This window comes from Bactrocera tryoni, chromosome 4 (genome assembly GCF_016617805.1).
Source record: "Bactrocera tryoni isolate S06 chromosome 4, CSIRO_BtryS06_freeze2, whole genome shotgun sequence".
NCBI classification, from domain to species: domain Eukaryota; kingdom Metazoa; phylum Arthropoda; class Insecta; order Diptera; family Tephritidae; genus Bactrocera; species Bactrocera tryoni.
The window spans coordinates 54,793,557-54,811,648 of NC_052502.1; the positions used below are offsets into that span (position 1 = coordinate 54,793,557).

Here is an 18,092-nt window from a genome sequence, read left to right on the forward strand (position 1 = left end):
CCTTATCAATTTCTTTAAACATTTCACAGTAGTTCCACGGAACATCTAATACTCGTACTAGCGACTAACGAAAGTGATGTGTTCTTACCATAGGGACGATCTTTCACATTTTCTAATCCTTTGATCTTTTAAAGAGTTTTGCGAATATCTGCGTTTACAGCAACTTTCTTTAACGCGATACTATCGAACCAGTTAACGGTAACCGCTCGGCGAGTGTGAGTTAAATATTTAGTTCATTGTAACCGAAACATGAAGGGAATTACTGACTCACACAACGTGCTTTGACGACAGTTCCTTCTACTATGTAAACGCATCGGACCAGTATCTGATTTATTTGGTTATGAACTGCCAGGCAGTGGTTCCCACAACTGTTTGTTTAAGGATTATGTGAAAGTTCCGTTATCCATGATATTTGGTACCAAATGGAAGGATTTGCAATTTTTAATCAGCCACTGACGTTAACTCGCCAATGTGCTCCAAAACCAATAAAGTTGTAATGCCATTACAACAATAACCAAATAAAAATCATTTCGGTGAGATTTTGAAAATCGATTGGAACTCATCATAGGGACCATATACATATATATATAAATTTGTGCTTTCTCAACTTTCTTGGCACTAAAACACCCTCGACCTTAATTTCAATCCATTCCCACAACAGTTGGGTCTAAGTAACCGGACTAAACTCGGGATTTTTTCCGACTTGTCAACATGGATAAACTGTCAAAACTCGGCACCATTCCACGAAATTACTTCAGGCATGTTTTCTGTAGCTACAACAACAACAATCTTAATTTTATTTCCACCAACAAAGCCAACAGTATGTAAAATCAACCGTTACAATAAAACTCCAACGTTGCCACACAGTGATAAAATCAATTACAACAACAAATAATACGAGCATTTGAATACAGTGCCGACCAAAGTAAAAGCAAAATCGAAATAAAAATTCTACCAACCAAAGAGCGACAACCACTGTAAAGAAAATCTAAAAACCCAAAATTTTTACTTTTCCAAAATAATAATGCCAATTGTTTTTATTTTTGTGCTTTTGTTTACTATCAACTTCAAAAAAGTCCAGTTTTATTTACAGATTTCTTGCATTGTTTTTGCATTTTCACAAATCATTTTCATATTTTTGCTTTTCTCCTACAAATTAAGTAAAATTTTGTACATACAACTAGAATTCAAATAGAAAAAAATATTAGATAAAAAGCGCTTTAATAGCTAATTACAAACAAGTACAAAAGAAATTAATTATATATTTAAAAAATAATAATAATAATAATGTATGTATGTATGTAGATAGTTCGAACGTAGTAGATTTATAGCAATAGATAACTAATAATAATAATAATAGTAATAATAATAAAAACAAACGTTTCACATGTCGTTTTTAGCAATAAAAAATATATATAGCAATATTTTGAAAATAAAATTAAAGTCCATCATTGTATATACCACAAACTGAGCGAGTTTTTTGAACACAAGTATTTGAATTTGTAGTTTGTAGGTCAGTCGCGAAACGCAATCACGAAAAAATGGCGACAAAATGCATAAAATTAAATAAATTTTTAAACAAAATTAATTGATTTTGTCGTGCTGATAAATTGCTGAATAGCTGAATTTAGAGAGTTTGCGTATGCGCGCCGCCGTAACCAAATTGTATAATGTTGCACTGTGAGAAATGAAAAAGTTACAATTTTTTGCTTATATTTTTTTTTTTTTTTGTTTTTGCTTTAGCGTTTTGCAAAATAATAGTAAAAATATATATGCACAAGCATTTTATTGTCAAATTGTTTGGGTTTTATTGCATTTTCAATTTTACTGTTTTTTTTTTTACTTTAATATTTCATATGTTTATGGTTTATTTCATTGTGGCGAAATTTCAGCAAATAATTCAACTAAAATGCCTATCAAACAGTGTTGTGTTTGCAATGTACAGTTAATTTTTTATATATTTTTGCTTTTGCTTTTGCATATTTCAAATTGTATATTTTCAACTTATGTCGTTTTCAAAATATTCACTAGCGCAAATTGCTTTATATGTTTTTTGCTTTTGTTTTTCTGCATATTTTTTATTTTATATATTTTTTTAAATTTTATTTTTGCTTGTGTCAACAATTTCGTTTACTCTTTTTTTGTTTTTTTTTTTATGTTACTTTTACTATTTTTTACAGTGTATTATATATTGTTTATTTGCTGCTTGTATTGTATATAGTTAAAAAAAAAATAAAAACTAAACTTTTCAGGTGTGTAAAAAAATATGAAAAGTTTATGCGAGGATTTCAGATTTTGCTTGCTCTCCCATTTGCCATTTATAACCGTAAATTAATGCAAACCACTACAAGTATTTGATTTCACGTACAATTTTGCTGATTTGTGTTTAGTTGCTTTTTTATTACTGTTATTTTAGATACATACATATTTAGATTAGTTAATGGTTGGCTAACTACAAGTATGCATGTAGGCGTGTGTGTTGGTGTGGGTATGAGCTGGCTTATTTCATTTGCCGTTATTTGCTTTGTAAATATTTCACAGTTTGCGTTTTGTTTTTTAATTTGAAATTAAATATATTTAAATTGTAATATATATACAAAAATGTATATTGTAATTATAATTTAATAAAAAAAAATAACAAAAAAAAAGTAAAATAAAAATATATTTTTTTTTTATAAAAAATTGTAAATATGTCGGTATATGCATGTACAAACTTCATTACGTTTCGTTTCATTTGATTTTCATTAATTTTAGGTTTGCATTTTTGCGAAAAAAAATTTGCTATTGTTCTTAGTTTAGTAGAAAAATACAATTTCGTTTTCAATTTGCTATGTGTGTGTGTGTTGGTGTGTGTAGACTGCATTTTCGCGTGTGTATGTGTTTATATTTTACTTTTGTTTAACTATTTCTATATCTATGTCTATTGGTTTGTATATAAAAAAGGGTATTTTGCTTGTTGTACCGGAAGTTACTGTTGTTTTTTTTTCGTTTTTGCTTTGCTTTTCGTTTCATTGTAAGAGATTTCTTGTTTTTTGCTATTTTTATACATTTGCGCTGCTTTCTTGTTCTAAATTGTGGCAAATGCAAGCTTTGTTGTTGCATTTGCTGTGAGCATAAAAATAGTTACGCATTTATTTACTTCAAAATTTCATATATTTCATATTAGTGGATATTTACATGCCTTTTATTTGTTATTTTATTTATTTATGTGTGTGTGTGTGTGCATATACATATATTTAGAAAAAACTTCATATTTTGTGGACTTTAAATTCACAATCCAAAAGCCTGCAGTGTTAAAGCCACAGCAGCGTGTGGCAACAACGTTTTTATTGTTATTTGAACAAATCAATGATCGAAAATATCGAGGAAAAATATGGCAGACAAACGAGAAAAAAACAAAAGTAAAAACAAAATTAAAAAGGGGACCAAAGTGGTAAATTAAAAAAAAAGTGAAAAAAATAAAGTAAAATTCTAAATAAAAAAAGGAAAAAAATTAAAAAAGAAAAAAAATAAAAAGTACAAAAAAATAAAATGTAATAAAAATTATAAGACAATTATAAAGAGAAATTAAAAATTTGAAAAAATAAAAATTAAATAAAAATACAAGAGTGAAAAAAATCAAAAATTAAAGAAAATGAAAAAATATTAATTTAAAAATATGTTAAAAAATATAATTTTTCTGGGCTTGTTATCAATAGTCAATATTTTAAATTAAAAAAAAACTACTGAATTAAAAAAAATAAACAAAAGTAGATAAAAAACTAAGAATTAAAAAAATTCAAAATTAAAAAGAAAATTCATAAGAAAAAAATTAAAAAAAATCGAAAAAGGAATGAAAAAAGTATAAAAGTAAAAATTAAAAAAACAGAAGCAAAAAAAAATTTTAAAATATATAAAAGTGAAAAAAAAAACAAAATTAAAGCAATAAAAAATGCAAAAGTGAAAAAACAACTAACAAAAAAATATGTTAAGTGCAATCAAAATAAAAAAAAAGTATTTCTTTTTTCGAGTTGTCAATATTAATATTTTTGAGCTGTTGTCAATAGTTAATATTTTTTCCGTTAACACAAAGTATTTTATGTGCCAGAAGCTACTGCAATAACTACTTGCCGTTGCCACACTGCCTGCGCTAACCTTTATATGCTTTCCACCGGATGTATGTATGTATGTATAATTAGTAATTTTAATATCATATTCAAACAAGCTTTACATATGGTAACGCGCTATATATATGTACATATTTCATAGCTTTTATTATAAGTATGTATTAATGTATATACCATATATAAGTATTAATATATATATATATGTATATATCTATATTTAAAATATATTTATGTATATATGCATTTATGTGCAGTAAATAAATCTTATTAGTAAAAATTAAATCGACAGTTAAACAGTTGAGAACAGGTAACTAACACCCAACCCAACCAATTAGCGGCGGAGCTGCTGAACAGCTGTTTAGTGACTGCACCGTAAACTCTACTCTCACACTTGGAACCCCACAACAAAAATGTATGTAAAATAAACAAAACGCCTGCGAACAGCCTGCCTCAACTTGTATTTGTAAATATGTATATATATGTATTTATATATATATATATTTTTTTTATATATAGTTTCGTTATTCATATATATTTATATATATACATATGTGTTTATTGTATATAGATGCATATTTATGTACATAAGTAGCATACTAGCATTTATTTTAAGGTTAAACGTATGTAGTTTTATTATACATATATGTATGTACATATGTAATAATAAAAAAAATATATATTAATGCTGCAAAGCTTAAAACTTAGGAGTAATTAAGAAATAATTGTAATAAAATAAAGAAAAAAATGTGAACTCACTTTCAGGCAAATAATTCATATAACCGTCAACTGCTTAAATTATAGCAACTACGTGACTACAAAAAAGAAATATATATTATATATAAGTGTATGCATTAGTGCCTGTGTTGGTGGTGGGGATTTTGCGTAAAATCACCAAATCAAAGGAAAGATTTGTTTTTCATCAATTATTTAACATTAAAAAAGGTAGCTAATTAATGCGCTTTATTCATATTTAATTCTTTTGCTAACTTACTAAGTGTATGTAGTAGTTTAACAATGTTCGTTCTAGTTTGTATGCGTAGGTATGTATGTTAAAAAAAAAATTATATATATATGTATATAGTTATTCATAAAAAGTATGCATGTAGTTTAGGAAATTTGTGTTTAGCATAAATTTCAACATTTTTTGTTTTTGTAATTTTTAAATTTTGTTTTTTGTAATTTTTAACATTATACTTTTACAGCCAATTGAAGCCTAAATCAAATGAAATCAATGTAAACAAAAGACTAATTATATTTACTTGCAACATCGGGGCATATGCATGCTACATATGCCGTTATGCTGCAGAGACACACACACATGCATATTTTTGCATGTTTATATGCATTTGTATGTGTGTGTGTTTACAATTTACCTTAATAAGAAGTCAAATTGCATTGTTACTACAGTTGTTGTCAATGCAAATTCCATTGCTTCATTATTAAGTTAGTGAAATTGTTTTTGCGCGCGCGGCTAGGCAAACAGTGGCGCTGGAGTCGTTGCTCGCTAGCGCCGCTGCCCCATTTATAGTGCCGCCGCTGTATTCGTTCTTTGCTAATTGTTAAATGTACGCTTTGTTTTTTTTGTTTTTGTTGTTGTTGTTGCCGTTTTGTTACGCTCATCAAACGCTTATCGTGCTTCATTCAAATACATAGTTCTTCATTTTTGTTTTTGTTTTTTTTTTTTCTTCTTTTTTTTTTTGCTTACAAGTCGCATTCGTTGCAATTCTGGGTTTCTTAGTTTTTTACTTATATAAGCATTTGTTTTTATGTATGCTTCCTTGTATTCACGTCCTTTTGCGTGAATTTCGTTTTGTCCAGTTAATAATTTCTTTGCTTCATGCTCAAGTTGATCATGTCATTAGTTGGTTGTTTTTGTTGTTTTTCTCTCTAACTTTAAGTTTTGTTTGTTGTTGTTTTTCGTTTTGGTTAAGAAAAATGATATCACAAAAATTTAAAATGTATATAAATGTAAGTAAATATGTATCTGTGTGTATATATACATAGTAATTGTAATAAGAGTAATTTATGTAATTATATTAAAAAACACTATACGCTAAGCATTGCAATGGAAGCAAACTTAATTATTAAAACTATATGCAACGCTTAAAGCCGCTTTAGAGCAGAGCATCGAACGTTATTTCGAAGAGAGCACAGACGCTTTTCTGAATTTTACTTTTTTTCTTTCGAGTAAACTCAAAGCTTGAGCACAGTAATGCACTTTTTCCAAAACAATTATCGCTCTCACTCTCTGGCTCCTGCTAGATCCTTGCATTTTTCACAAAGTAAACCGTAGTTATTAAATTTAGTTTAGATACGTATATAAGTATGTACATGTGTACATTTGTTTAAGAAAACAAATCAATTTTAATTATTACAAGCTTCACAAGGGTGGTAGTTGTTGTTATTATTATATACAAGTAGCTAAGATGCTAAAAACCCTGCTTTAACAAATTGTTTTTGTTTTTGTTACTGAGTTCAATGTTTCAAATTTGTGTTTCAACTTATCGTCTACGCTTTAACAAAACCAATTAGCAATCAATATTAATCAGTTATAATCGTATTTTTAGTAAATATTAATAGTAAAGGTCTGTGTATTATTATGCTAATCATCAAAAATTTTATACATTTTAAAATAGAAAAAAAATAGTATTAACTATATCAACTTTCTTAAAAAAAAAAACAGCGCGCTAATAACTCTCTGCATTGACCTGCGCGCGCAAACTATGCTGCCGCGGCGCGCTTGTCTCCACACGCCTGCATGTATCTATCATATATCTACTATATGCAAAACAGTTATTTTACAAAAAAAAGTGTTTTTTCACAATCTTACATGTTTGCTTATGCCAGCGCGCGGCACGCGCTCAATTTAACATTTATAGTTTGCTTGATTATTTACATTTTTACAAATTTTTTACCACTGCTCCTCCATACACTGTATGACAGACGACGTGCGCCTAAAGCTGAGTGCTTTGTGGCGCTTCTAGCGCCGTCGCTGCAACTTCCGCGCACACATTTCAACTACCGCGCCGCCAGCTGCGCTCGCAATATCTTGACCGTCGTCCTTAGCTTTCACACCGCCACCGCCCGCCGCTTGGGCAACGCGCGGCCGCACGCCCCATAACGGCTATCAATCGCGCATCAGGTTGCGTAAGCGCGCCAAATGCTCTTGCCGCTTATGCATCTGCTCCCTGAGCAACTCTTTCGTATCGCAAAGCTGCTGATTTTCGCGTGTCAAGGACTCGCACAACTTGGCCGCCTCACGCAATATATTCACCTTGGGGGCGCGCTCCTTATCCTTGATGCTGGGTATTTGCTTCTTCAGCTCTTCGAATAGATTCTTGAGACCGATGCGCCGTTGACGCTCCATATCGTTATGCAAATTACGCTTTTCAATGGTGTCGGCGCTCTCGTCAAGACTGAAGTGACGACGCATCGCGTCACTACCGCTGGCATTATGCACTGCGCTGTGATGGCCACCAGCATGCTTGGAGGAGGACGACTTCTTGCCGCGATGCTTCTTACTGGGCGGCAAAGTGTAATCCAGGTCGCGCGTCAGCTCAGCGCTGACACTGCTGCCGTGCACAGTGAGGCGTTTACGCGATTTATCACCAGCGATAATGCGGTTTTCACCGGAAATTATATTACCTTGTTGTTGCATATATTTATTGGCATAGGTAGCGGTGTGATAGGGTGTGCCTGATGGTGAGGGATAACGTGAGGTGGCGACGGATTTCACGGGACTACTGCTGGCCGGCGAGCAGGGTAGCGTGTAGGCGCCGTGACGACGTGGCGGTATGGTGCGTATGCCGTTGGGGTTCTTGACGATGCGCGCGGTGGAGAATCGAAAGCCGACTTTGTGTTCGATGGCGCGACGATCACGATCTGAAGGATTTGTGGGGAACTTCTTATCGCTAACGGATACAACGTCGATTTCTTCATCTGCAATGAAATAAAAGTAAAGCAAATCGTTAGACAAATGTCTTTGAAAGAAAGTAGAGAAAATTACAACTGAATATACGAAAAAAGTGCTTCTAAAAACACCACTATTGCTACCAACGCGGTTTAATTAAAAGCTGCTCAAGTCCATATAGCATATGTAGCAATATATCGCTGCCAACGCATTCATGCTATCAGCTTATGCGTATCGGCGGTAGAGTATTGTCTTGCCGCAATTTATCAAAATATACGATAGCATCGTACAAATCATATAATAAATTGCTTTTAAAAGCGGGGTGTTACCACCAAGCGCTTGCGAAAACACCCTACACACTCAAGTGAGTTTCATTTGATGGCGAGAAAAAAGCACAAACTTAGAAAATATATCGAACAACACGTTCCCATAAATCAATAACAGACGTTTGACGCCACCCTTTGTATAGCGGCAAGCATAGCGCTTAGAATTTATGTGCAAATACACGTTGGCAAAGTGAAGGGAAGACGTTGAAATTTATGTGGAAACATGCTTACAAAACGATTGAATAACCACAGCGAAATGGAGCAATATGTTAGAGGTTTCGGAAAACTGTGCGGAAGCACAAATCAGCGTAGAGACAGCAGGCCAGTAGCCAACGCGCCAAGCAGCCACCCACTCACTCACGCAAGCAATGTGAGTGCTCGCATTAAGTGAGCATAAAAACTATTTCAGCGTTAGAAGAATACTAATAGACGCTATACAAACATAGAAAGTTGGGATACAACACGCGTGTTGAGCATTAAATGTAAAATGTCAATGGCTTTAGGGCCAACGTGTCGCTTTACATATTGAACAGCAGCGTAGCGTTGGGCGCTCATAGTAGACGTCAAAGTATAAACCGTGGAGCCACCCGAACGACATTTACCGACGTCAACAAGCAGTATGATGTCACCAAGCGCCTAATGCGCTAGTGCTAGCAATCACCCACCCACCTACCAACGGACGCCAAGGTGGCAGCCAAGTTAAGTCAAGCCGTCAGCTGTCAGTGCATGCAGATAAAACAGATTGTACGCCTACTCCGCCCACACGAGTTACGAGTTACGTACACCGTCACGCTGAAAGAGGGTTACCCATATGCCTAAATACGTGCATATTACAAGGTTTGTGCGTATGTAAAGACGCTTATAAACTGCTAGAGAGAGTAGGTGAAAGGTATCAGAATTCAGGAAGCAAATGACACTGGCGACCGTCGTGGTCCATATGCTGACGCAGGTGGGCGTGTGATTAGCATATGTATGTATGTAAAGAGCATGCTGCTGTCAAAGTGTGTCCAACATCCCTCTAGATATCTAGAGAATCTAAAAATAATTATGCGCTTAGCTATTTTCGGCGCTGTCACAATGTTTGAAATTTGAACTCGCGCGACCTTTGGCCGTTTCACTGGCCTTTTGCGACGAGATTAGCGGCGAAAAAAGCGAACGGCCCAGAAAAGCTTTTTATAGCGAAAAAATTTTAGCAAAAAAGCGGCGAGGAGTTGAAGAAAAAATTGATGTGATGAAAATGTTTGGCTGACGGCATACATAATAGTGGCGCCACACATAACGCTTAGCCTAGCAACAAAATTTGGTAGTAGCGCTGCTACGAAAATTGTATGTGGGAAAAAGTAGTGCTACAAAAACAAAATTTGTTTTTACTCGGGAAATAGTGTCATCAAAGCAGTTACAGTTGCCGTGCGGCGTGTGTGACCCTGCCAAAATTGAGCAAGCAAGTTACAACATCAAGTGCCTGCCTAAAGCTAATAAAAAGCCTTACTAAATTAGATTTGACATAGCATAAAGACAAGTCAAAAATCAGAGCAGCAAAAGAGCAGGGCAAGGCCTGAGGCCAAGTCGCGGCAAGTGGGTTAATGGACATGACAATTCCCTTCGCTAAAATAGCAATTAGAGTATTTTAGGGCAAATAATTTTATTGCATAACAGGCAGGTCAATAAAAAGTTTCAATTTGTTTGTGTAAAGAGAAAAAAATTTTATAAAAAAGGAGCACAAAAATTAATAAATAACATGAAATAATAAAAAAATTAAAAAAGAAATGTAATTTTAAAAAAATAATAATAACAATAATTAAAAAAAAAATTTAAATAAAAAATAAAATAAATAAAATTAAAAAAAAAAATTTAAAGAAAAATATAAAATTTAAATAAAAAATAAATAAAATTAAAAAAAAAATTAAAAAGTTATATAATTAAAATAAACAACAACAAATATTTACAAAATAATATAAATAAAAACAAAAAAAAATAATTTAAAAAAATTATATTAAAAAATATATAAAAACTTAAAAAATAATTGGTAATAAAAAAATTAAAAATAAAAATAATTTAGTCTCAAAAATTTCTAAAATTTCTTTAAATGCTCATATGCGACTGAGAGATATCTAAACTTATTGCAACCGCAAAGCCAAAGAATGCACCCACCACACCGTAAAAAGCCACAAATTACTAAACAAAATTTTAATTTAAGAAAAAAAAAATAAAAAATGATTTCCTAAAAATACAACAAAGCTACGGCAACACACACCGCACTATGCGTGGGGTAACGTTAACCAAACAAAAATCACGAAAAACTGCGCCAACACAAATCCAACAACAATACACAAATACAACAACAACAATACACCTATCGCCACCGCAGCTGATGCTCAAGTCAAAAACGCTCGGCGGAGCCAGACGCTGCGTGTGTGGTGCAAGGCGTGGCGGGCGGTACGCAGCTGATATGGCGAGAGGCGGCGACGATGCTATGCGAAGACCGAACGAGCGCCAGCGCGTACAAAGCAAATAGACGCACATTTGCAAGCAAAACACAAACGCACACACACTTGCGCGCGCACTGCCGAAATTTTTATTGGCAACAACAACCACAACAAGAACAACAGCAATAAGCATGATATTATTAATGTACCGTCGACAACGAGCGACACACTTAAGTCTTTTCCGCATAGCAACAGCAATTTTTCGCTTTTCCTTTTGCGCTGTGGACGTACGCAAAAGAAAAGAAATTCTTTTGTAGGCCTCCTCTTCCTATACTAAACGTACATAAGTATATGTATGTATAGCCATCGCGACCGGGTAGGCACAGTTAGTCGCTGCTCTAAGTTCAATTCGACTTTGCTGCGGCTTCGGCAATTTGGCGAAATGGCATATAACGGCATAATGGGCTGACGCTACTAAGTGACTGCCAGGCCAGCATTGAGGTTGGCGAAAAGTTGTTGCTGGGGGTAGGCAGGCAGTGCGAGCACACAGACAGCGCTAGCTTGTTGGTATGAGTGAGATATGTTTGTAGATATGTGAATTGTCAGCGAACAGGCTGTTGGCAAACGCGTGAGCAGCAAGTCATGTGCTGTAGCGAAATGTAATCAATGAGCGAAATGAGTATAAAAAAAATTGTGCAATAAAATGTGTGTATGTTGACGTGTTACATATGTATATGTTTTTAGGTGGTTGTACATTTAATGTTGGGTAAACTTTCAGTAATGTGTAATTTCCAAGTTTTATGTTTCAATTTTGGCGCCTGTGCTTATTTTGCTTGCTTTGGAAATATAACAAAAATTATTGCTAGATTTTTATATTTTTTTGTTTATTTTATTTTTTTGACTATCATAATTTTTTTGGCTTATTTTATTTTATTTTTTTTGACTATCATAATTTGTTTGGCTTATTTTATGTGTATTTGTGTGATTTATGTATGGACATATTTTTCTTTATTTTTTGTTTTTATTTTTTAATTTTACTTATTTTCATATTGAATCGTCTACATTTTTTATTAATTTTCGATGCTCAATCTATGCCTTTTTGAATATTTTTTAGTGTTAATTGAAATTAAAATTTTATTTTATAACTTTTTCTTTTTTTTCTTGATAAATAATTTTTTTTAATTTTTTATGATAAATAATTTTTTTTTTATTATTTTATATTTTTGTTTATTTTTTTTATAAATATTATTTTTAATTTTTTTATTATATATAATTTTTTTTTAATTACATTATTAATTTTAATAAATATTTTTTGATTATTTTTAAATTTCTTCATATTCTTCATTTCAAGAATATAATTGTATATATCCTTTTTACATGCATTTTCGATATTTTAATAAACAAAAAATAATTTTTTGAAATAATAAATATTTATTATGAAAAATACAAAAAACAAATATTTATAGAAAAATTTTAAAAATCAGAAAACATATTTTTTTTCACTTTTATTAAAAAATATTTTTTAATAACCAGTGAAAATCAAATTTTATATATTTTATGATAACAAAAACGACAACTCACGCACGTTTGTAAGTACAAAAATTTATTAATGAACGACTTATTAACGCTTAGAGCGCCGGCTGTTATCACGGCGACTGCGTGCGCAAATGAAGCGCTAATCACATCGCTTGTTGGCGCTACGTGCTAATTTGCTTAATAAGAGATTATTGTATACATTCGGAACCAGGTCGTAATGACTTACGCACATATCACGCAAAAACGTCACGCAAACGACCAAGCTGCTGTATTTTGTATACAAAAAGTCTTCCAAACGCGCTGGCCGGCCGCTCACCGATCGCCGCCTATCGTCGCAGTTGCGATTAAAATTTTCAAAATTATGTTGCGACGTGTTGTCAAGCGCGTCGGAGACACACACATACACATGTACATACATATATATGTAATTATAAGCATAGCTGCGTAGCCGGCACCGCCACTGCAACACCTCCGCAAAGTCAACGCCTGATGATGAGTAAATCCACACAAAGTAATATGCTGCGCGAAATTAACCAACAGCAATGTGTAGAAAATAAATTTTATGGCCTGAATTTTTCGAAACACCCATATTTTTGTTAAAATAAAGCGCGCTGTGTTGTTGCTGGTCTGCTTTGCCAAAACGCTTATTAGCTTTTGAGCATACAAATCTACATAGTTGCTAATTTAATTACTGCAAAAAGATAGCATAAGCATTTAGTGAGCTTGTGTGGCCGAGAAAATGTCGGGCGTATGAGTGACATCAGCATACAGTGAGCTGCAAGAGTGCAGCTACGCAAACTCATATCTATTTATGCATATAAATATGAGTAGTACAAACTGTTAAGGGGTGATGCAACCTATATTAAGAGTAGTATAGATCAAAATTACTAGTAATGTATAATTGCATATACAACCAGTTACAATATGAACCAAAAATAACTAATAATGTAATACTGCAGTATGGATCAAACAAATTGACAATTATGAAAATATGCTTAAAAGCAACAATTTATCATATGGACCAAAAACAACTAGTTACAATATGGGCCAAAAATAACTAGTCTGCAATATGGATCAAAAAAATTATCAATTATCAAAATAAGATCATAATATTTATAATATGGTCCCAAAATAACTAGTAATACACTACTGCACATCAAACTAGTTACAAATAAATTAAGTCAAACACAAACCGTTATGAAAAAATATGTTTAAACAATTTTCATAAAATTTTAGTCTACATAAGTACAACTAGTACCTAACTAGTTGCCAACGCGCCACTATGGCAATATTTTACCACCACAAATATTTTAATGATGTTTAAATACGGGCATTTCGAAACAATTTATATGCAACGCAGCAATATTTTAAAATAAATTACATAAAACATCAAAGTAACTAAAACACACCGAGAACTGCTGCGCGACCTTCAAAGCGATTTGCAATGCCAAAAGCGTGTATAATGCATGTAAACACACAAGCATAAATCAGAACGCAGCTTCCATTAATAAACGCTATTGACGTCCCTACTCAAGTGCGCACACGCACTCATTAGGGAAAATTTACAATAACAAAAATCACGGCAAATTGCTGAACTCCAAATCAATTGCAAACGACAGGAGGCACAAGAGAAAAATCGATTACAGTTCAAAGCATAAGGGGAACGAGGGCGATTATGACGCATGTACGGAGCAAAAAAAAATAAAGTTACAAAAAAATCCAAAACAAAGCATAAATAACATACATACATACATGTATAGAGAAAAAGTAACTAAAGTAGGCGGCAGCGCGCAAACTGCTGCCAAACAATTACCCTCCTACCGACCCAGCTACCCGGCAATTAGACACACACACACTGCCGCCACCGTCATGAAGCATGAAATGCAACAACAACAAACAACAGCAACGCATAGAAGATTAATTGAAATTTCGATCAATTATTGTATTTCGGCTACAGCAGCCAACACTCCCCTCCTGCAGTTTCACATTTCATTGTATATGTATGTATGTATTACGACAACAACAACAATGACAAGCGCAACAAACCGAAATTAGAGCAATAAAAAGCCAGCGGTGGTAGGTGGTGGCCCAAACAACGTCATGCTAACACTCAATAGTGCCAGCTAGCCTAGCTGGCTACCTACTGATCGTTTGATGCATGATTTTATTACGGAAAGTACAAAAATAACACATTTTTGCGGTCACATGATTAATAGCTAGTATAATGCCACACAAACGGATACGGATTTGTAATATGAAAGCATTTCTCTTTTTTACTAAGCCATTGGCGTTCGACGAAAATGTTATTGACCGTTAATGCTATTTGTATACATACAGACAAATTTTTAGAGATAAGTATGTGTAGATGAGTTGTAGTTGTTGTTGCATTGATATATGGAAAAGCATAACTGCTTTTTCGCGCACACTGTACTTAAGTAATTGTCTGACGACAAGCTTTTAAGTCCAACTGAATTGCTGTGAGCGGTAAAATTTTCATATTTTTTTCTACTACGCTTTACTTTGTCACATTTTCATTTTTTTTTTTTTTTTTTGAATTTCAAAGACATTATATTTACACAGTTGTTACTGTATTGATTACTTTTTGCACTACTTATGAGTTTTTCTAGTAATCATAATCGCCAGGGGAATTCGCAAGCTGTCAACAGCCGCCAGCCAGCGCTTGACTGCGCGATGAATGTGGGGAAAAACCATGACATATGTACACATTTTCAAAAGTAAGCGCTGCGGTTCCAGGCCTACAAATATTACAAATACATAGTACAAACATATGTATATACATATATAAAGTAAATACAAAAGCTGTCGGCTAGGCTAGCTAGCTGCTAAATGACTTAATTCACTTAATGCATTATCGAATAAGCGTAAAAATATGCGTGCGTCGAAGTATCCGGCGTAAAATATTATGTATGCGCATTTGGCGCTATTTTCACAGCAGGAATTGGAGACGTTGTTGTTGCCCAAAGCCACTACAAATGCACATAATTATGTAAGTAGGTCTAATGTCGTGTAATTACATTAATTATGATGTGCAAATGGCTTAACATGCGTTTGGCGATAATTACCGCGGATTTTCCAAGCCAAAGCAGCCCAGCAGGAAAATTATTAGTTGAAGAATGCATTTAATTTTCTCAAGTATTAAGTTTAGTGAAGGGATATTTCATTGAATGGTTTATATTAAATTGTTAACATGATCAAAATATAAGAGTTCAATATTATGCTCACTATTATGAATTTTCCTGCAGGGTAGTATATACACTGTGATTTTTTTTGTGCTGTAAATAAAGTTCAAGCTTATAAAAGCTCATCTTAGCGCTTTTTCATTCCTAAAGTTATTATAATAGATTTCTAAGGAACTGATTTGTTTGAACTCCCGGTTAAATAACCAAAGCTTAAAGTTCACTTTAACGGCACATAAAGTTAACTTTAAAGAAATTTTAATATGAATTTTGGTTAACTTAACTAAGCAATAAATGTAAAAGCCTAAATTGAGAGTAAACTTAATCACTGAGTAGTTCAACGTACATAAGTTCAAAAAGTAGATTAGCTAACCGTAAGATAAAGTACACATTAAGAACAACGAAGGGTTAAAGAAAATTTTGAATGAAAAAACTGCGTCACAAATGTTCAAGATAGTTTAGAAAACTAGTGTAGTTAACCGTAGGATAAAGTAGCCGTTAAAAATAACCTAAGGTTAGAGAAATTTTTAAGAAAAATTAACTACCTCGCAAGCTATTAAAAAAATTAATTTAGAAAACTAGTTTAGCTAAACATAAGATAAAGTAGCCGTTATAAATAACCTATGGTTAGAAAAATATTTAAGAAAAAAGAATTAACTCAGCGTAAATTTTAAGAAAAAACTATGTCACAGGCGTTTAAGAAAATTAGTTTTTTACCGACCAGTTAAAGCTCCCGTTAGTTAACCAAAAGCACGGTTAGACAAACGCTTCACATTTTATTGCAAAAAAGCTGCTAAAAGTTTATAATATCCAAGTACAACTATTTCTAACAAATCGAACAACTAATTAAGCACACTTTAGCAAAAGCGTCACTCGGAAGCACGACTGCGAATTGTATTTAAATGTCGATTACTGCGATTACCATAATACTTTGTGTAATTAAACAATTGTTATCGGAAAAAACGTGTTGAGCATAAATTAAGGGCTTTGAAAAAAACAACAGCTTAAAGGGAAACAGTTTCAAAGTTCGTGATGAGGGCTAAAGGGAGCTGACTTGTGAAATCATAAGCTATAATTCTCAAGTCATTTAAATTATGCACGACTACTCAGCTGAAAATATAGAACTGGCGCCACTTTTAACAGCAGAGAAATCTAGAATTGCTGTTACCAAGTCAGCGACGAGTTGCGGCTGTTGCGCTAGCGAGCATGACGCTGTAAAGGTAAGCGTGTAAGTTATGAGAAGCGAGCGAGCGAAACAGGTGAAGAGGCAAAATCCATAACAGTTAATAAAAAATGCATAAATTTAAATAAAATGCGGCTTATAATTAAAATCAAAGACAGCTACAAAGCCGCATTTAATGGGTGAAACCTGCTGGGACTGGAATCGATGTGAGATACAAATTAATATGTAAATAAAATACATATACTAAATGCGACGCTAAAGTGATTTCTCTGAAAACAACAACAACAATTATAATAAAAACTAAAAGCTAACTAAAATTTCAAACGAAATGACGACAATACTGAAGCCAAGACGGCGTGATAAAGCGGCGACGCAAACTCGCCCGCAATACCAATCAATTAAAAGGGTCTCTCTCGGTATTGTATGGCCAACAATTATAGAAAAGGAGAAGGCAAAAAAACGGCAGATATGGATGAACAAGGTAATCGAAAAGTCATTAACTCGTAATGAAAAGTATGCAAGCATAAGCAACAGGCCACCTTTATGGGCAGCAGGTAAGACGCTGTGACAAGTGGAATGTCGGACCGAAGCAGGCATGGGCGCACAAAAAATAAAAAATGATTCAAAAAAACTAGTAGAATGGAGTGTTGCCACGCTTGTAACGCAGGCAGTTTGGCGTGGCAACAAAAGTCGCCTGATACGTAGAACTGCGCGGATCGACGGCGAAGGATGCTGTAAAAGGCGACGCCGCCGACACAGCAAACACGAGATGTCGTCATCATCAGCCGGAGATGAGTATCAACAGCAAAAGGTGAGATAAACGACCCCCCTCCCCTGGACGCGCTGAGATTGCTGGGCTATCGAACTTTGCTTTATATGACGACAACGGCGGCACTGCGGCTTGTTGCATGCTGACTGCTGGCGGCACAACACTGTCGAACTCATTAACATATGAGCGCCGCCGTGAGGTGAAGGAAGCAGTGTGTTGTGAAGTGGTGTGCTAAACAGCTAAGAAGCAATAAACAAACAAAAAATATGAAGCCTAAAAAATAAGGGAATATTTATGGTTGTGGCATGTGCGCTTGCTAGGAAGCTGCCACAGCAAACTTTTTATTTTATTTCTCATTTTTTATTTTTTAGTGGAAAATAAACATCTTTAAGCAGTTGATGTTAAGCGGATGATGCAGCAACTTTTGCAAACGGATACAGACGCGCGCAGGCAGCGTTTGTGTGTGTGTGTGTGATTGCCTGCAACGAAAAGCTGCTTAGCGGCATTCCAAGGAAATACGCGGCGGCTGGCTGTGCGGCATTGTCATTTTTTGCGCCACTTAACATTTCACATTATACATCATCAGCGCATACCACTTTACCATGTTGCATGTACACCACACACACGCCACATGCATGT

General features: G+C 33.8%; 1 protein-coding gene across 2 annotated transcripts in view; it reads right to left on the bottom strand.

Moving 5' to 3' along the window:
* Nucleotides 1–6,365: 6,365 nt before the first annotated feature.
* Nucleotides 6,366–18,092, bottom strand: part of LOC120776071 (myc protein) — a 57,511-nt gene continuing 45,784 nt past the window's right edge. For both annotated transcript variants that reach the window (XM_040106540.1, XM_040106541.1), the window contains exon 3: nt 6,366–8,045. In XM_040106540.1, the coding sequence (XP_039962474.1) occupies nt 7,234–8,045 (812 nt within the window). In that variant the 3' untranslated portion in view covers nt 6,366–7,233. The remainder of the gene's footprint in view (nt 8,046–18,092) is intronic.